Consider the following 19,571-nt stretch of genomic DNA (forward strand, 5'->3'; position numbering starts at 1 on the left):
TCTTCTATAAAACACAGAGAATTTAAGCTGTATCCCCATTTCCGTAATGTCTTTCGATGTATATTAAATGTAAATCAAGCAGAACACAAGATGAACTGCGAGCGCGGCAGAGTTCCTTTGTGTCAGCTTTTATGAAAGGCTCCTTACAAGATTTGCAAATAGCTTTCATTTTTCACCAGCACCTGCTCACCGGCCGCCGGATAAAACATGCCCGTTCGATTATTACATTTTTATGAACATAACAGCCCTTTTCCACAATTGTCACACTTGGGAATAATAACAGCAGCAGAACGAACAGCTCGCAGGCCCGCTCCTTGAAGGGTTAGCAAAACAGATACCGGCTCCAGTCACACCAGTTATCCCATGAAGGGGCACGGCTGCGCTCCCAGCCCGGCGACGAGAGATGCAGGGGGGGAGCGGCCTCCCCTCCCCGAAATCCTGGCACCGCCGCGGTTCTTTTTGCCATGGATTATCACAAATGTTATTTGTTTTTGGGAGCCTGGCCGGCATAGGGACTTCAAAAACCTGCCTAGATGAACGAACGCGCAGTGAAATACAGGGGTTTGTCCCCAGCTTCGCCTCGCCCAGCCCAGCCCTCCCCAGAGCTGGTTCCCAGCTTGCTCACTGGGTGCTACTGGTGAGAAATTCCCGGTTAGAAAGAGTTGCCCTGATTGCTTTGTTGTGCACAAGACTGAAATGCTATTTTAATGCGTCTTTTGTACATCCCGATTGCTGGAAAAGACGACTGGCAGCGAGGGTGCCGACGGGAGGGAGCCGCGGCCTGCCTCCAGCACCCACACTGCGGGAGGGTGCCCTGGAACTGGGGATGGAGGGGGGTTTGGTGCCTGGTACTGGGGACGGAAGGGGGTTTGGTGCCCGATAGCAGGGACGGAGGGGGGTGTGGTGCCCGATAGCGGGGACGGAGAGAGGTTTTGTGCCTGGTGATGGGAACAGAGGTGGGTTTGGTGCCCAGTGGTGGGGACGGAAGGGGGTTTGGTGCGCGGTGGTGCGGATGGAGAGGGGCTTGGTGCCCGGTGGCGGGGACAGAGGCGGGTTCAGTCTCAAACGGCTTTCCCCTCCCAGGCCATTTCCACCCCGTTCCCCAGGTCGGGTCCCCTCAGGCCCCTGGGGAGGGCTGGGCGCAGGGCCAGGCCCCGGGGGTCTGCAGGACGGGGTGGGTGGGGGGGGCCGTGCCCGGCTGCGGACAGAGCTCGGGGACAGCTCCACCGCTCCCCAGCGCAGGGCGGGGCCTGGCCGCGGGGCACGCTGGGAGTTGTAGTCCCCCGGCGGCGGGGTGGGGCGGGCGGGGCGCGGCGCGGGACTACAACTCCCAGGCGGGCGGCGGGGCCGGGCGAGCGGAGCCGAGCCGAGCCGGAGCCGAGATGAACGCGGTGCTGGCCGTCAAGCAGTACGTGTCCAAGATGATCGAGGACAGCGGGCCGGGCATGAAGGTCCTCCTCATGGACAGGGAGACGGTGAGCGGCGGGGCCGGGCCCCGCGCTGGGGCGGGGTTCGGGGCCGCGGCGGGCCGGAGCGCGGGGCGAGGCGCAGGCCCGAGGCCCGGCGCGGCGGTGACGGGCGCTGCCGCCCGCAGACCGGCGTGGTGAGCATGGTGTACACGCAGTCCGAGATCCTGCAGAAGGAGGTCTACCTCTTCGAGCGGCTCGACTCGGCCAACCGGGAGGCCATGAAGCACCTGAAGGCCATCTGCTTCCTGCGGCCCACCAAGGTAAGGCACTACTCCCCCCGCCGTCCCTGCCGTCGGGCACCAAACCCACCCGTGTCCCCGTTACTGGGCACCTCAGCGGGGCACGGCTCGCTCCCGGCCCTGCTCACGCGGCTTCTTTTCACGTTTGCTCTCCCCGGTGCCGTTCTGGTCCAGGAGAACGTGGAGTTGCTGATCCAGGAGCTGCGGAGGCCGAAGTACAGCATCTACTTCATCTGTGAGTACGTCCCGTCATGGCCGGTCGGTCAGGGCTGCCCGCCGGGGACCGGGCTGCTGCGCGGTGGGGAGCGCAGGTGGGAGGTGTGTTCGCAGCTCTGCGGAGAGGGACTGGGAGTGCTGGGGGATGACAGGGTGACCGTGAGCTGGCAGCATGGCCTGGGTGCCAAGAAGGCCAATGGGATCCTGGGGTGCGTTGAGTGTGGGCAGCAGGGCGAGGGGGGTTCTTCTCCCCTCTGCTCTGCCCTGGTGAGGCCCCATCTGCAGTGCTGGGTCCAGTGCTGGGCTCCCCAGTTCAAGAAAGACGAGGAGCTACTGGAGAGAGTCCAGCGGAGGGCTATGAGGATGAGGAGGGGACTGGAGCATCTCTGCGACGAGAAGAGGCTGAGGGAGCTGGGCTTGTTCAGCCTGGAGAAGAGAAGGCTGCGAGGAGACCTTAGAAATGCCGATCAATATCTGCAGGGGGGGGTCAGGAGGATGGGGCCAGGCTCTTTCCAGTGGTGCCCAGCGACAGGACAAGGGGCAACGGGCACAAACTGGAGCAGAGGAAGCTCCAGCTGAACCCGAGGAAGAACTTCTTCCCTCTGAGGGTGCCGGAGCCCTGGCCCAGGCTGCCCAGGGAGGCTGTGGAGTCTCCTTCTCTGGAGATATTCCAGCCCCCCTGGCCGCGGTGCTGTGCAGCCTGCTCTGGGTGACCCTGCTTGGGCAGGGGGTTGGGCTGAGGGATCTCCAGAGGTCCCTTCCAGCCCCCGCCATGCTGGGATTCTGTGTGATTCTGTGTATCGCACACCAGTAAACGATCCCACTTTTGGGACAGTGCTGCGACCGCTCCTGCTGACATGCCTTTACTAAAATGCTGAGTACGTGTGAATTCTAGTTTTTGTGCTATTTAGGTCACCAAATTCTGTCAGCAAAGGGCACGTACACATGAGATAAAGCAGTTAAACCAAAGCAACTCCTAAGAGATCTTCACAAAGCGAGACCGTAAATCTGCCTTCCTCCGATGTGGCTTATCCCTGAAGATGTCTGGGATTTTAAAGCTTCGTGTCGCTTCACAAACGTGAAAGAAGGCTGATGGTGGGGGTAAAGTGTCTTCAGTGTAAGGAAAGCTGAGATGCGCTGGATGAGTGAGGGGCTGGCCCAGATCCTGAAGGTAAATAATTCAGAGACAGGGTGAGGACAGGCTTCAGGTCCCAGCGCAGGACCGAACCAGCGACACGGCATCTTCGGGTGCCTGGCGCCTCGGGCTGGTGTTTCTCACGTGTCCTGCTCATCCCACCGAATCTGCTGTAGTTCTGGAAATTGGGTGGAACGACTGCAGCTGGTTCTGTGTTGGAGTGGTGGAACCGTTGGCGAGGTTCTGGAGCTGGAGTGGCCTCTAGATGTCATTGCCGCTCCGCAGCAACGCCGCGCCGAGGAGCTGGGCTGGGCAGAGATGCGCCCGGCGCTGTGCTCAGCCGTGTCGTGTTCCTTGGGTTTTGCACACACAAATCCCTGGACTGCAGCCGGCGTCCGCGGTGTCGCTTAACTGGGCGGCTGTCGGGCAGGGAGAGGACAGGAGGGAGCCAGCGCTGCTCCGATCCGTCGTTACCTGCTGATCCAGTGCTGCACTCACGCACTGGATATTGGCACCAGAGGCAGAAAGGTGGACAGGGAATCGGCTCCGGGTATCCCTGTGAGGTACCCTCTGGATTATAATGTCTGCTAATTATTGCAGGTGTAAGGCCACGGGATCTCTTGCAATCCGCTCCTGCTCTGGAGGGAAACCCGCTCAGACTGTGCCGTGTGTTCCCTGTCACTCGCAGAGCCCGACTGTTCTTTCCCTGTTGTTTTCTTCCAGATTTCAGTAACGTGATCAGCAAGAGTGACGTCAAGTCGTTGGCTGAGGCTGACGAGCAGGAAGTTGTGGCTGAAGTTCAGGTGAATTCGAATGTTTTAAGCAGATCTCCTAATCCAAAAGCATCAGCAAAGCAAATGTACGAGCCAAGCTCAGGCGTGGCAGTGAGAGGGCTGTAGCTCCTGAGCAGTCCGCAGCAGCACTGGGCAGCAGTCTCGGATGGAAAGTGAACGTACGTGTGGGATTAAAAAGTCAAAGAAAGAAAAACTACTGTCCCCCCTGTTTCTCCCTGCCCGCCAGTTGTCAGAGCCACTGCTGGTTCTGCTGTCATCTGTGTTTCACAAGGCTGCTGCGTGTTTGTGGTGTTGATGAAGAGCTACGTCCTCGAAAAGTGCACAAGTGTAGGGGTTGGAGAGGTTGGGCATGGAGGAAGGAGAAATAACCAGAGTCAGTGCGTTGCTGAGGATTTTTGTGGATTAATGTGGCTGGTGCTGGAACGCGTACTCTGGTAGGCTGGGTACGGGGTGGCAAGACACCTAACTCTGTTTGCTGTCACTTGTTGGCAGGAGTTCTACGGCGATTACATTGCAGTGAATCCACACGTTTTCTCTCTCAACCTCTTGGGCTGCTGCCAGGTAAGGAAAAGCTGATGTTCCTGTGGGGCCTTGGTTTATGGTTAAGAGAGGGAGCAGTAGCCACAGCGAGCTGGGTGCGGTGGTGGGCTGCCCAGCAGGCAGGGTGCTGCGGAGGGCCCGTCAGCGGGGAGCTGGTCCTGACGAGGAGTTGGCAAGGAGAGGAGCTCTGGGGAATCCGGACCGTGGCCTCTGGTGTACCTGCTCCTCCAGTCAAACTATAGTAACTACAAGACGTTAGGACTTGGAAAGAAGACTTTAGGTGAGAGGGAGCTTGGGGACGGTGCAGCCATCCTAGATGCAGCCTTTCCTTCCAGGGTCGCAGCTGGGATCCGGCTCAGTTGTCCAGGACGACTCAAGGGCTGACCGCTCTGCTGTTGTCGCTGAAGAAATGCCCCATGATTCGGTACCAGCTCTCCTCCGAGTCAGCAAAGAGGCTTGCTGAATGTGTGAAGGTATGGTGAGAACCTGCAGCGAAGTGAAAGAAGTCTGGCAGTGTACTCAGTTTTTGTTGCATTTTTTTCCATGTTGATCCATTTGAGAGAAATACCCTTTTGCAGTCGATCTGTGTCAATTCTGTCATTTGCTTCGTTGCGCGGCCTTGGGCAGGTCACATCCCTCCCCTCCGCCTGCTCCTGGCCAAAGAGCCGGTCGCGTTTCCTGCGAGTGTCACCAACCACCGTAGGTTACCTGCTGCCTTGCGAGGGCAGGAGTTATCTCTTCAGCAGCAGCGTGGACGAAGATAGCGGCACAAGTCATTTTTCCCCAGCTCTTCACTCTTTGTTCAGCTGTATCCAGACTAAGAGGAAGTGTTTTCCAGGTGTGCGTAGGACCAAGTGGCTTTTTTTCCCTTTTCTCGACAGCAAGTAATCACTAAAGAGTACGAGCTGTTTGACTTTCGGCGCACCGAGGTTCCTCCTTTACTCCTGATTCTGGACCGGTCTGACGATGCCATCACGCCGCTGCTGAACCAGGTGAATCATCTCGTGGTTGCCCCAGGGGCTGAGATAGGACTGGAGTTCTGGAAGTGCGCAGAGCCCCGTGGCGGTCGCAGCGAGTCCGAGCTCACACCCTGGCCGGGCATGGTTTATATTTGAAAGGTAAAAAGTATTGCCTCCCAGATTTTTCTGAAATCCCTCTTTTATCTCGTGGCCTGATTTTTCAGACAGTTGAGCAGGGGTTGTGTGTGCTGGCTTTGGTGGCAGATGTAGCCAGCACTGGGGCAAACCCGGCCGCTGGCGCTGCTGTGAGACAGGCCTTACATCTGGAGTCCTCGTGCCTTGGCAGTGTCCTCTCCGAGGGCAGCACGCATCTGTGAGCTGCTGAGCAACCTTGCGCCGGTGTTTCTCTCGCTCTGTGTTACCGATGGGTGGTAGCGTTTGCTAGGTAGCTGTTGGGATTTTCTTGTTCTTCGCTGTGCTGCAGAGCCTGGCGTCAAGCAGTGTTTGTCCCCTCCGTTTCCGTGGGGTTCGCTTCCACACGGCTCCGGCTGGAGCTGCCGCCGGGCTCCCTCCGCAGCAGCCAGCGCGTCTCTGACGCGGGTGGTGCAGGAGCTAGGGGCGACGCTTGTGTTGCTGGAGTGACCTGACAGCCAGAATCCCAGCTCGCGTGTGGTCTGTAGCGATCAGGACGGTGCTCGGCACAGGGCACCAAAGGCTCGTGGGGACTTTGGTATCCAGAAGAGAGATGCAAATGAATGGTAATGGCTGTCGGGCATGTCGGTGCTCTGATCAGCTTTCAGTTTTCTCTCTGGATTAATATTAGTCAGGATAAATATAGTAACTCCGTGATGTGCAGAAACACAGACTGCTACTGCTGCGTGAGAGACAAAGGAGCATGTAGGAGACTGTACAGCTTGTAGCTGTGGAACCTCTGCAGCCAAAGCTACGTGTCCCTTCCCAGCAGAGGCGGGGGATCGCGGTGCCCGACAGAACTGTCTGAAGAGGAACGTCAGTCCCCACTGCTCTCCTTTTAGAGTCGCGTCTTTTGGACGTGCCTGCAGTAAGTGCCCTGGAACGGGGCGCTTTTCCTTTGTGTTTGCGCCAGTGCCTCTCACCGTGGGATGCTCGTCTGAGTAGAACAGAAGTAATGTTGATTTCTTATCGTAAGATTGTGCCAAAAGTTTGAGAAGCGCACACTTTGGATCCACTGTGTGTTACTGGAGGGATATAAACTGGCTCTGTCTGAGCTCAGCCTGAAGTCCATTTATTCTCCAGTGCTGTTTGTTACCTTCCTAAGGTCATCATTTGCCTTTCTCTTTCCCCACCCTTGTTAGTGGACGTACCAGGCTATGGTTCACGAGTTGCTGGGGATTAACAACAACCGCATCGACCTCTCTCGGGTACCGGGGATAAGCAAGGATCTCCGAGAGGTCGTCCTGTCTGCCGAGAACGACGAGTTCTACGCCAACGTAGGTATCTCGGTGGGGATCTTCATGAGTACCTGAATTTGGGGATCGGGTTCCGCTCTTGGTTTTGTCGTGTGAAAGGAACTTTTCCAATGACTTTGAGCATCGGGGTGGTGGGGTACTGTGTAGCTTCTGCAAGTGGTGAAAATCAGCGTGTAACACAAGCAGCATCTGACAGGAAATAACGCATCCATTTTATAGTTTTATTTCAAACCCCGGCTGCCTGCAGAGCTGCTTGCTCAGGCTTGGGTCTCGGGGAGACGGTGTGCAATGACATTTCAGTGTTCTGGGCACAGAGTCGCATCAAGACTCCCGTTAGAACAGCTTTCTCTCAGATCCCTGTCCTGTTCCGTGCAGAACATGTACCTGAACTTTGCGGAGATTGGCAGCAACATCAAGAATCTTATGGAGGATTTCCAGAGGAGGAAACCAAAGGAGCAGCAGAAGCTGGAATCCATAGCGGATATGAAGGTACACTCTACACGTAACCGGACGTTTACAACCCCACCGGTTGCAGGACAGTGCAGATCACTGCTGTCTGTACACTGACAGTCCACGCTGCCAGTACCAACAGGTCAGACCTCTGTGCAGTGCTAGTTTTGGGGAGCGGGAACCTCCTTTTTGCACTGTGTTCCTTACAATGGTTCTTCGCTGACGGCTAGATGCTTCCATAGGCCATTCTGCACCACCGCAGCGTGGTCTGCAAGCCTGCTTGTGCTGACTGCTCCCCAAGCTGCTGCTTAGAGCTTGCTGGAATCCCAAAGCCCCGCAACTGAATCGGTAAGCTCTGGTTTAAGTACTTAGCTTACCCCGATACGGCTGCGTGGACTTTGTATCTGAGCTGGGTTGCTTGGCCACAGCTCAGAGCGCAGGCTGTTAATTCAGTCGCTGCTCAGATTTGAAGAATCCTGGTGACACTTTTGGAGATACTTTCCATATCCTTTTAAGAGTAAATAAAAAGTACGTCCCTTCCAAAATCCTGCTTGTAATTGGAGAAATCCCATGGGCTCCTGGGACTGAGGTGCCCGATCATCCATACACCCACCCTGGTCTTGTTTATATTGATGCAAAAGAGCTCAAGCAGTTTATCGCTGGGCTGCATGCACCCACTGTCTCTTGCTGTCTCCTGGTTTCCTTTCAAAGAACCGGTTGCTTTGGTTTCCCCACTGTAGGCATTTGTGGAGAATTACCCGCAGTTCAAGAAGATGTCGGGCACGGTATCGAAGCACGTGACAGTAGTGGGAGAGCTCTCTCGACTGGTTGGTGAGCGGAACCTGCTGGAGGTGTCTGAAGTGGAGCAGGAGCTGGCCTGCCAGAATGACCATTCCAGTGCTCTCCAGGTACCTCGGGCTCAAAACCAAACCTCGAGCCTTTGTCTGAATCCAGACGGTTTGATCCCGGAACTCCCCTGTTGATGGGCGTTTGATACTGAAAGTCGGTGGGAGTTCTGCCTGCAGATATCCTGCAGGGCTGGGACGTTAGATGTTAGAATTACTCTTCTCCTCCCCGTTCAGTTTAGATGGGGATGAATCATAGTTAATAACTGGCTTGAGAAGCATCTTTGCAAATTCTGTCTTTACATTTCACAATACAACATTCCTTCATTATATACAGTCAGTTGGCTTCTGGCAGGCTGCCTGTGCAGGCACCAGTGGAAAAAAAAGCCTCGGACCCCCAGGCAGGAGCTTGTTGTATTTGCTGGGGAGGAGGAGAAATGGAATCCATGGAATCATCTAAACCAGACTATTCATCGAGGTGCTGGCTTCTACCTTTTTTTTTTTTTTTAATGAAAAACAGTGGAAAGCCTCTTCGATAAAAGATTTCTTTGGCAAAGAGGACTGAAAAAGCCTAACAGAGACTTCTGTTATAGCTGAGGATAGACTGAAGTTTTGACCCTGCGCTGGCTTGCTGGGTTCTGTGACCTGACCTGGTGTCTGACAGTATGTCAATAGTGATGAATTGTGGCTGCTGCCTATTCAGAGAAAATAGCAGTATTGTTGAGCGTGACTGTATTACAGCAGAGTTCAACCAGCGATTCAGTATTAAAAACCGATTCCTTAATTTTTTATAGCTAAGGTAGAAGTTGCACCATGTGGTGGACTCCTTTACAGAACAGCGCAGAAGCAGTTTGACTAGAAAATAAAGACAAGCATCTTCAGCAGATCTGAAATACATGTCTTCTTTGCCTCTTACTCTGTGCTCCGAGTGGGGGGCTAGGGGATAATATTAGACTCTTGAAGTGCTGTAATCTCTTACCAGATCCTGAGCTGATGTGAATCAGGGTAGGCCTGTTGAAGCCATGGCAGCTCTATAGCTTGGCGAGCGTATGGATACGATTGGATAGCTTATAGCTGGTGGAGTTGAGATGACTAAGTATTGAGGTGGGAATGTCGCCATAAAATGCATTGGCTGAAAACAGCCTCTGAGGTTCTCTTCCTATATCATTGTTTCTAGATCAAGCTTTTGCAATTTAGAAGTCAAATATTTGAGTTCTAATCCGACAGCCCATCGTGTCTGTGCTGTGGTCTGTTATTTCTGGTATTAACACAGCACAGAGCATTAGTGTTGAACCTTGGGTGCTTGGCAGTGGAGACCGTTTTGGAAAATGCTGGTCTACTTTTTATTAAGTTATCTCAGATCTGTTGAAGAAAGGGATGACGTGAATTGCTGGTGACGATGCGGTTGCGTTATCAGCTCTACGGTAAAGAGAGTATGTGGCGGTGCTGGAAACTGGAGAGAGAGGCAGGCGGGTCAGCCCCTGCTGAGAGCCGTGCTGCCATGGCAGGGTGGTTACTGGAGTTCACCTTGCTGCTAATTCAGGTCTTAGTCTGCACGAACTGGGTATTTCTGCAGTTTTTAAAGCAGAAAAGCTGCCTGCAGTTTGCTTACAGCTGCATGGCTAAAGGGCTCCGCTGTATTTCTGACAACTGAGACCGACTGGAACACATATAGCAGCTAGGAAATAAATGCAGAACTATGGAACTGGTGTCTTTCTCCATGAGAGATCAGGATCTCTGTAGCTGCCCTGCCCCAGGCTGTCCCCTGTTGCAGTCTCCTGGTGGCAGTGAAGGGCCCAGGCCACCAAGACAATGAAGAATAAGCCAGTGCACGAAATAAAGGCAGTATTGTTCTCCCGCTGATGTAACTTCAGCAATTGTTAATTTCTCTGGCGGCCTAGGGCCCCTGAGTACAGTACATTTTGGTTGTTCTTCCCCTGGTCTCTTATTAATCCTGACATAGTACATGAGCCTTGAGAGATGAATGGGAGGTTTTGAATCCCATCTCCTTGGATGGACAATAGCTTTTCTGTTTTACCCGCTTCCCGCTCACGCAGGCATTGCCACTGCGCTGCCAGCACAGGATCAAAAAATCTTGCAAGCAAACTTCTCCGTGGGACTCTGTCCCTACCCTCACAGGTGAATTCCTGACCTTTCCGAGGTTAGCGGTAGACTCCTGTTGATCGTCCCCAAAGCCAGGATTTGATCTATATTTTTGTAGCTAGTCAGCATCAGTCACCCAAATTACAGCAAATGTAGCTGAATCAGGGTGGTAAGTAACAACAGTTTCCCCACATTGTTTCACGGCTGCTCACTGGGTGTTTCCATGTTGCCTACCTGTACTGGGAGGGTGGGGGAATCTTGCAAAGATCTGCTGGGATTTTTGGAGTGTTTGAAGGTCACGTACGCTCACAGAGCGGAAAAATCCTGACTGCTTCTCCCCCTTTCTTGGTACTGCCATTTCTGCAACGGTAGAACTGGCGGCTCCTCTGCTCCCAGGCATTTCAGCTCCTACAGGCTGATTGTTTGGCTTTGATGTTCAGCACGGGGAGAATGTCAGACTTTGCTGTCTCCTAAAGCATCTGTCCAGCCCTAACCAGATGTCTGCAAACGCATCTGGTCGTTGACGCCTGTTCTTCGAGATCCACCTCCAAGCTCGGCGTTCAGAAGCTGATTACTCCCACTGCTCCCCTAAGCTACCAGCTTGGCTCTGGTGTTTGTTCCGCTCACTCCGTCAGCTCGGCTCTCTGACGACACAACGACTCGGGGGTTGCAGAGAGGAAATAAGCGCTTTTTGTTGTAGTGAGAAGGAGTAGCGCTCAGATGGCCAGTTGTCAACTTACACAAGCAATTATGTCCTGCCTGCAATCCCTGGAGGGTAAATGGCGTGCGCTGGGGTTCTGAAACTTTTCTGGAAAGGGTCTGTGCTGTAACAGGCAGCCTCTTTGCAGCACCCACCCTCTGTATTTATTAAAATATTATTAAATACCCACCGTATTTATGATAGTAACATCACAAAAAATAACAATCTCCATATTAGAAGGAATAACTGTAGATTCTGTATTTACCTCCAGTGCCGTAATCTTTATTTTCCTTTCCATGCTTTAATTCCTTTCCTCCTTTGCTTCCGAGTGCTTGGCGTGCTCCTCCGCTTCTCGCATCCGAAGGTTATCTGAGTCTTCGATGCGTCTGCCCTGCACCTTCTAAAAGAAAACAGAGTCTGTGTAATTGTCTGAGCTCTTTCTTGACAGTCGATATTAGGAGGGAACCTGGGGGCCAGTTCCCAAGCTGGGAAGGGAGGGGCAGAGGTTAAAGGTTTCTGGAGGTGCCTGCTGATGCCTCGCTTCAGGGGAGGCATACGGTGACCTGAGCTCACCCTGCAGCGTGTGTGGAGAGCTAAGAACGGACACCAGAACTGGGTTACGAATCCCCAGCTTCATGAAAAGGCCCGAAAGCAACTTCCACTCTATTGTACCCCAGTAAACGTAACCACAGTGCACGTAAGAAGCTGGGCTCTGTTGCTCATGACACAATTAAATTCTCTTGCGTGCCTCCTGCTTGCAGTTGTGTTGCTAGGCAGTGGGCTTGATCTTGGTCTGATTTAACGTCCTTTGAAGGCCTCTCCACTAATACTGCTCTCTGTCTTGCTGCAGAACGTGCGTCGCCTCCTGCAGAACCCCAAGGTGACCGAGTTTGACGCTGCCCGGCTGGTGATGCTTTATGCCCTGCACTACGAGCGGCACAGCAGCAATAGCCTGCCGGGGCTGATGACGGACCTCAGGAACAGGGGTGTGCCGGAGAAGTACCGAAAGGTGATTGCAGCATTGCTCCTTCGGCTGGATGAACGAGTGGGGCAGGAGGGCACAGAGGTGGAAAATCATTGTTAATTGGTGTAAAGCTTGCCTGCTTTAGTTTAGCCCGATGCTTTTTTGTTGAATTGCACCTTGCGCAAAGAGCCCTGAGCTTGGCTGTGTTACTTGACTGTGTTACTTGCAGGTGTTACTTTAGAAGGCATAACTAATTACTTAATTTCCATTTCCAAAATGATATTATGAAGGATTGACTAAAGCAGGCATGCCAGGAGTCTGCTAGGGTGGGTGTGTGGCACGTAAATGGGGCCTGGAACTTGCTGCCTTTCTCCTTCGCCTCTCCCTCCCCACCCCTTTTCCCCAGCTCCTGCTGAACAGGGAAGAGTTGCAGCAGAGGGCTTCTGGGGACTGCAAAGGGAGCCTGGCTGGGCGGGAGAGGGGTGGCAGCGCTTGGCAAATGCGCTGAGCAGCTGGAGAGGAGGTGGAGAAGCAGGATGATGTCACATTGTATGGAGGATCTGCTGTCGCTGCAGCGGAGTGTGGAAATGAAAGCCTCTCTCCTTATGCAGGCGGTGTCACGGCAGCCTGGCTTGCTTGGTGGATATGGGGAGTACTTCGTCTCTTCCCCCTTGCCGCTCTTTATGCTGCATTATCTGCTTGGGATCAATCTCCCTGACTGCTTGGTCATCATTCCCATACCTCCACTGAGCCTACCTAGCAAAAACGGCCTGGAAGCTGGTTTCCCAGGTTAACAGGATTCTGGTTTTGCCTTTCTCTGTACAGCTCGTGTCTGCCGTTGTGGAGTACGGAGGGAAACGGGTGCGGGGCAGCGACCTGTTCAGTCCCAAGGATGCTGTAGCCATCACCAAACAGTTCCTCAAAGGACTGAAGGTATGGATCTGCCGCAGATGAAATAATGACAATTTTAGTCAAAATCGCAGTCATGGCGCAGGACTTGCATGTAGCACGATGCCATGTGTCGTGGCTTTCAGAGGTTTAATAATAAGCCCACTGGGCTTTTATGCCCTGATTCTCATTGAAGACAATGGGAGTGAGTTGCTGAAAAGCCCCTCTAAACCTGCACTTCAATGGTTAACGCTTGCTGTGTCCGTCAGGTGATGAAGCTCCTTTTCTGTCATCTTGCTCTCAGCTTGCTGCCTTGCTGTATTAATCCTTAACAAGAGCTTCTCTTGCACTGCAGGGTGTTGAGAATGTGTACACGCAACACCAGCCTCTCCTTCAAGAAACACTGGATCAGCTCATCAAAGGGAAACTCAAGGACAGCCAGTACCCTTACTTGGGTCCCAACACGCTCCGTGACAGGTACGTGGGGCCTTTTGGGCCAGGGCTGGGAACTGAAATATGTCTGCTCCTCCCAGTGCTGCCATTTGCTTTGTTGTTTGCCTGCAGCCCAACAAAACTTAGGCTTGGCAGAGAAACGTCCTGATTGTGTAGGTCTTCCGTGTGCTCTCACGGAAGTGCCCTGGAGAGGGCTGTTGAGACTGAAGTGTGGTTGTGTCTTCTTGCTGGCCAAGATGCGACGCCCCCATTTAAGAGCCCAGGTAAAGGATAAAGCCATTGCACCAAGTTGCCAGGATGTTCACGTGATGGATTTCATCATGCTCCCTAACTTCACTCCATGCCATCTGGCGTTTATTTGTAGAGCACCAAAAATAGTCCAACTGCAAGCTCTCCCTTCTGAGCCAGTTACTATTCCTGATGAGAATGGGATCTTGCTGAATATGGCTAATAACTGTCATTGAAAAGAACTCCGGCTGGCTGGTTCTCGCTGACTGTGCTGGAGCTAAGCTAATCTGTTGTCAAAGAAGTCATCGAAGGTAAATGTGGGCCTCAGAGTAGGGCACTGAGTCAGTGGAGAGAAGATGACAAGTCCTCCTCTAACGGCATTCTGCACAAATCACTCCTTTCTTTGGTGCCGCAGTTTCCTTTCGGTAAATTAAGCTTCTGCAGCGTGCTGGTCGGGTATTTCTTACTCCTGGTGGTTGTCTCCTTTGAGGAGAAGAGCCTGCTGGTGCTTTGCTTCCTTTGGGTGATCGGGGATGAGGTCATCACAGCAATTCTCGGAATCTCTTCCAGCGTCTGTTAAATGCCCCGGGGTTCTGTGGAAGATGTTCTGCTTGCAGCGTTAGAACAATCGTCATTCCCTTCACACGCTGCGTATCATTGGCTTTTTATCAGCAACCGCCACATTTTTAGTGAAGCAGAAAGTAAATTCAAGGTAGTATTTCTCAACAGACGAGGCGGCTGTTGCAGGGCAGTTTGGGTTAAAGGAAAATCGCTGGCTCATTTGGAGCGGGAGAGAAGCAGATTGGGGACCCAGGCTGAGCAGTGTCAAGCGGGTGGGAGGGGCGGGAGCGTGTCAAAGAGCGAGCATTCCTGTCTGGCTCTCTTCGAGATGCACACGCAGTGCTCTTCCTCCTTAGCCCTGCCTTGGGGCGTTTCGATCCCTTGGATGAAAGCAAAAATGTATTTTGTAGCAGGGAGGCATCCACATTCCATGCCAGACGACAGCAGGGGATATTAATAAGTTTATTTATGAATAAGAAAGAATTATAGTCATACAAGAAACAGTACGTCCGCAGTAGACCAAACAATACCTGCCTCACTCCAGTTTTTGCCTTTAAAATAAAATGGTGAATTTTGGATAGAGTGGATGGGTGGTTTTAGTAGGTGTGAAATATCCAGGCCCCTGGCAACAGGAGCGCTGTCCTCTCTGTCCTTGAAACCAGCTCTCGACTGGGATGGATTTCAGCCCAACAAAAAGAGGTTGAGGGATACAGTTTGTGGCAGACCTGAAATGAGACCTGCAGAACAGCGGTAACTGCATCCAGGCATCCCCGACCTGGGTTTGTTCTGAGCTAACTAGAAACAAGTGGTCCTCTGACCTTTATCTTCTCTTCTTCAGTTCCCACTGACATTTTCCTGAGCTGTGTTTCACTTAGATTCCTCTTTAAATGTTTCCTGAAAAGGGTAAAGCAGCCTGCCCCTGAGAATCCTGCTACAAACAACATGCAAAGCATTGATTTGGGGGAGTGTAAGAAGGGTTTAGTTCCTACCTTGAACTGCAGGAAGACAGAAGTTGGATGAAGGGCAATGGAGCTTGCAGCTCCCTGCCTTCTCCACAGCAGCTACAGCCTCGTCTCTTCACTAAAAGACATGAACCCTGTAGTTTTGTTAAAGTAAATCTCAAAATACAAAGGCAGAGCTTCCAAACTGTTCTTTCTCTTAAATTTCTCCTGGTCTTCCTTTGGTCTGGGCTTGTCCTTGGGACAGTGGCTGGGTCCAACAGTGCTGCTGCTGGCTCAGATGTCTGCAAAATGACCAAAAGCATAAGGGCACATGGTCATTAGCCTTGTTTCCTGAACAGAATGGTAGATCTTGTGGAGTTTCAGACACGGGAGCTGTAGGAATGAGGGTTTGTCACTGACAAAAAACAGGCACCTCAGTAGTTTTGTGTCTGGTCGTTACCTGCTACATAAAGTGGGGGCCACAGCACGGTGTTACCTCTAAAGTATGAATGTTCGATATCATGAAAATCGGGGCTCATCTAAAACCAGGTTTTAGTTACCAGATTTGGAAGAAAAAGGCCCACTTGATGGTTTTGCCCTAGTGCCAAGCCAACTGAGCGAGGAATTTACATTTAATAATTTCACAAAACTTCGTATACTAAATCACAGCCCAAGGCAAGCTGGGCTACGCTGTCTTCTTGCTCTCTGCTTTCAGAGGATGGTGTTACAGTGATTGGCAGGAGTTCAGCAGAGGGTCAGGGCGAAAGGCTTTGTATTTTGCTATCAAAGGGACGCAGTTGCTTGAACAGCAAAGAATTCAAAAGGATTCTTTTTAACTATTTCTTTCTGTATTAAACATTGTGCTGTTGCAAGGGAGGAAGAGCTCCTGGTCCAAATTCAGCTGTGGAAATTGGCAGCAGTGGAGGAAAGGGAATCTTTGCAAAGCACTGAGCAGGGTTCCTAGGAGAGAGCAATAAGCAATTCTGCTTTCTTTTGCTTCTCCTTTATTTCCTGCTGTGTTAAATATCGTCCTTTTCTCGTATGCCATCAGCCTGCAGACCCTTCCACCTTCCTGCTGGAAAGTACTAGCTAGAGGAGTTCCTAAAACCTGTCTCTGTCGCCACGGTCTGCGGGAGCCCCAGCCGTGTTTCGCGCCGTACGAAACGCCTCCAAGGCTTGCGACCTGTCGGCGTGCTCTGCTCGCCGGGCTCTGCCAAAGCCTCTCCTTTGGGTGCTGCTTCACCTTTGGTTGTGCCCTGACCTGGGCTGTCTCTAGCAGGGCGTTGGTCCCGACCAGCCCAGCTGGGCCTGCCGGGGCTTACCCAGGATGGCTAGAGCCCGCTTCGTACAAAATCCAGCTTGTAGTCAGACCGCGAGGCAGCTCTGTCACTGCTACGCTTCTTAAAAGCGAACACGGGTCGCCAGCATTTCGCATGAACCAGGCAACAGCCTCTGAACGAGCGGGAGGAAAAGGCACGCTGCTCCCTGGGCATCTGGGTGGGACTCGGCTCCTTCCCTGCCTCTCTCAGGTTATCACAGTTACTTCCCGGCTTCTTGAAAAATCTTGAAAAGTTCCCTTGTCTGAAAGCCTGTCAAAGTTCAGATTTAAACGTAGCACGTGAGAACTCACCGACGCCGTCTAGGTTACAGTATTCTGTGGCTGGACATGGTCTTCTCCCATGGGTTTTGTTGAAGGGACAGTTCTTGTAGACTGCTTGAGGAGAGGAAGAGTTTGGAACCATTTCGAAACGTCTATAGCTGACACACATCTAAAGGGAGGGGTGAGGTATCTCCTTAGGCGGCGAGTACAGAATCTCCTTTTTTGGAAGCCTCAGCTCGCAGCGTGTGATGTGGAACCGTTTGGCTCTATGCTTTTTCATCTGAGCTCACGCACGCTGCCCTACGGACTGGGGAAACGAGCGCTATTCCTAAATCATATATATTCTCTTGTGTTTAGTGTGGTTTACGTTCTGTGGATTTTTTTTCAGGCAGAACTCTGGTGGTGTCCTTGTTTGCTCAAGGAAGTTGCTTCTTCCTCCTGTCTGAGGTGTCTGAGCGTTTAGCTGTTAACTGGTAGTTAACCCGAGGTAGTTAACACAGCCGCATCCGCAAATTGGGTCTGAGGAGCGCAACAGCTGGGGCGAGCGGTGCTGCAGATTGCTTTCCCGCTAATCCTGTAACAGTCTTGGAGCTTCTTCCTATTCCAAAATTGCTTATTATTTGCCCTTGGTATAAGCAGTAATTCCCTGGGCGCTTCCTGAGAGCACCAAGATGCCTTTGTTCTTCGGTGGCAGCCTGCCTCTGCGTGACCGCTCACTTCTGGTCCGGGAGCAACCCGCAGGGTGAATGCCGGGGGCTTTGAGCACGGCGCCTGACGTGGGAGAGGCTGTAGTTCTGCCCCACTCCCCCACGCCAGGCTTAATCCTGTAAGAGAGGCAGCAGCAGTTTACAACCACAAATAAGCATGTTCCGTGCCATGCTCTTGATACCCAGCGATCACAGCGGCACGGAAGCAGAGGCAGAGCAGGACATGATGGCCAAGCAGGCGGTTTTCTTACCTGCGACCCAGCATCTCAGAGGCATTTCCAGTTTCGTTTGCAGCCCAACGTAGATATCAGCTCTCCCATGCTGGGTCTGTCTGGATTATTCTTCTTTCTGGATTTCTCTACCTGTTTGACATGTTTTTAGTTTGTTTTTTCTGAGTATCAGTTGATCTCTTCCTAGAGATTCTCCACCACAGCAACTCCTGTTAATGCACAGCGACAAAGCCGTGCACCAGATGCAGCCCGGAGTTTCTGGCTGAGGATGGCAGAGAGACGTTACTGCGGTTTGTGATGGGATCACCGGGCTGCTCAGTCTCCTGAGCTGGGTAGTGCCAGCTGCTTCGTGAACAGTACAGGAATGACTTAAAGGGCAAAGGAGCCCTGATTCTTGTTTTGTGCAGCACCTAGCACAGGGGATTTCCGTGCCATGAGAGGGCACCTGTTTAGAGGCTGAGGCATCGAAGTTCCTTAGGTCTCTGACAGTGCCAACCAAAAATGCACAAACGATGGTACCAGGAGACATCCTGTGGACTTCAGCCTGCACAAGACCTCGTGGTGAGACACTGCCTGGTTTGTTTCTTTGCTGCTCCAGTGACGCAGTCAGTAACAGTACCTGAACCCTGCAGGTCCCGACTGACTGACTGCACTCCGCGGAGGTGCGGCTTTCGGCCTTCTCCCTAAGACGCGAAGCATGGCATGGCCTGCTTGGCACATCTGTTACGTGCATCGCGACAGAAGTGGGCTCGTGGAGATTTTAGGTGTGCTTTTTCTGACAACCGACAGTGGCTTATCAGATGACTTCATTGCTGTGCGTTCCCTTTCCTTTGATTTCCCTCCCCAGAAGACTTGGGCACATTTGCATCCAGTTTCCAAAGCAGCGTGCCTGACTGTAGCTGAAAAGACGGAGGTGCCGCGCTCTTCTGTCCTCGGTGGCTTGTGTTGTCACCAGGGTGCAGAAACCTCCGCCGGCCTCGGTGAGCTGTTTGGACCTGCCCGGCCTGCGCGCGCGGTGCTGTATATAACCTGCTTATCTGAAGGCTGCGGCGCAGAAGATCTGACAGGCTGTTCCCGTGCCGGGGACGCAGCGTAGCTCTGCGGGGAGAGGCAAGCACAGCGAGTCCGGGGGCTCTGGGAGGGAAGCGAAGACGGCACAGACTGCGTTGCTGCGGGCAGCGCTGCCTGCCCCACTGCTCCTGGCTGGAAGGGGTGAATCACGCCCCGGGTAAAACTTGTCGCTCTTTCCAGAGGGCACAAGCATAAAGCATCTAATATAGCATGCTCCACTGTTGCTGACTTCTCTGCAAAGGATTCTGCTTTGAGCCTTGTCCTTTCCAAGGAAGCTGTGCAGAAAACTGCAGCTGGCGGTCCTGGCCATTATTAGAATTATTGTAGTCCCCAAGGACGACAGACGGTGTAGTACCTGCAGAAGAACTGCATCGAAGGCAGCAGCTTTGTTGTAGCTGAATTAGCAACGCTGTGTGTCCCCAGCGGGTGTGCCTGAAGCGGGGGGCTTCCCGCGCTGGAGGCCTCGAGGCTGCGGTGTTCCCTCTCCGCCCGCGAAGGCAGACTGCCGGCACCTTCTGCAGCATCGCCGAATCTCCTTTTGTCTGTCCACATCAGCTTGTGCAGCCCTGACCCAAACTTGCTGAAAAGACTTACGATTCAGAAGGTTATTGGTAACAAAGATCGCTTGGGGAAGGGGTGTGCGCTAATCTTTTCCCTTAATTTTTGGTACCTTTCTGCACCCTCTCCAGGGGTGGGGAGGCGGCTGCGTGGCTCTGGTGGCGACCACGCTCGTTCTGAGCCAGGGTCCCATTCTGACGGCAGGAGCAGTTTTGCTCTTGGTAGCGCTGTCTGTTCAGCGATGCCAAGAGAGAAGTCGCTGACGGTCGTCCTTCCGATGAACTCCTCGGGACAGGAGCAGGTGTCGAGGGCTTTGCAGGTTGGCTTCTCAGCGGGGAGTAACCAGAGACACGGAGCCCAGGTGCATTCCGGGGTCACCCCCGTCTCATGCTCCATTTGCTTTGTCACTGATCCAGAGCTTGCGCAGACGGAGCAGGCGAATGCCTGCTGCTTCCTCCGCTGCAGCACGCAG

The 19,571-nt window shown here is 53.0% G+C and overlaps 1 protein-coding gene across 2 annotated transcripts in view; it reads left to right on the forward strand.

Moving 5' to 3' along the window:
- The first annotated feature begins 1,340 nt into the window (after positions 1 to 1,340).
- Positions 1,341 to 19,571, forward strand: part of VPS45 (vacuolar protein sorting 45 homolog) — a 29,224-nt gene continuing 10,993 nt past the window's right edge. Inside the window, exons 1-13 of one of the 2 annotated variants that reach the window (XM_075445311.1) lie at positions 1,341 to 1,475; positions 1,625 to 1,729; positions 1,883 to 1,943; positions 3,783 to 3,862; positions 4,346 to 4,414; positions 4,729 to 4,866; positions 5,275 to 5,385; positions 6,687 to 6,821; positions 7,176 to 7,289; positions 7,991 to 8,158; positions 11,749 to 11,907; positions 12,688 to 12,795; positions 13,106 to 13,227. In XM_075445311.1, coding sequence (XP_075301426.1) covers positions 1,383 to 1,475; positions 1,625 to 1,729; positions 1,883 to 1,943; positions 3,783 to 3,862; positions 4,346 to 4,414; positions 4,729 to 4,866; positions 5,275 to 5,385; positions 6,687 to 6,821; positions 7,176 to 7,289; positions 7,991 to 8,158; positions 11,749 to 11,907; positions 12,688 to 12,795; positions 13,106 to 13,227 — 1,463 coding nt within the window. In that variant the 5' untranslated portion in view covers positions 1,341 to 1,382. Of the gene's footprint in view, positions 1,476 to 1,594; positions 1,730 to 1,882; positions 1,944 to 3,782; positions 3,863 to 4,345; positions 4,415 to 4,728; positions 4,867 to 5,274; positions 5,386 to 6,686; positions 6,822 to 7,175; positions 7,290 to 7,990; positions 8,159 to 11,748; positions 11,908 to 12,687; positions 12,796 to 13,105; positions 13,228 to 19,571 lie in introns of both variants that reach the window. The other variant, XM_075445310.1, reaches the window with a different exon arrangement.

The sequence above is a fragment of the Opisthocomus hoazin genome, chromosome 30 (genome assembly GCF_030867145.1).
Source record: "Opisthocomus hoazin isolate bOpiHoa1 chromosome 30, bOpiHoa1.hap1, whole genome shotgun sequence".
NCBI lineage: Eukaryota > Metazoa > Chordata > Aves > Opisthocomiformes > Opisthocomidae > Opisthocomus > Opisthocomus hoazin.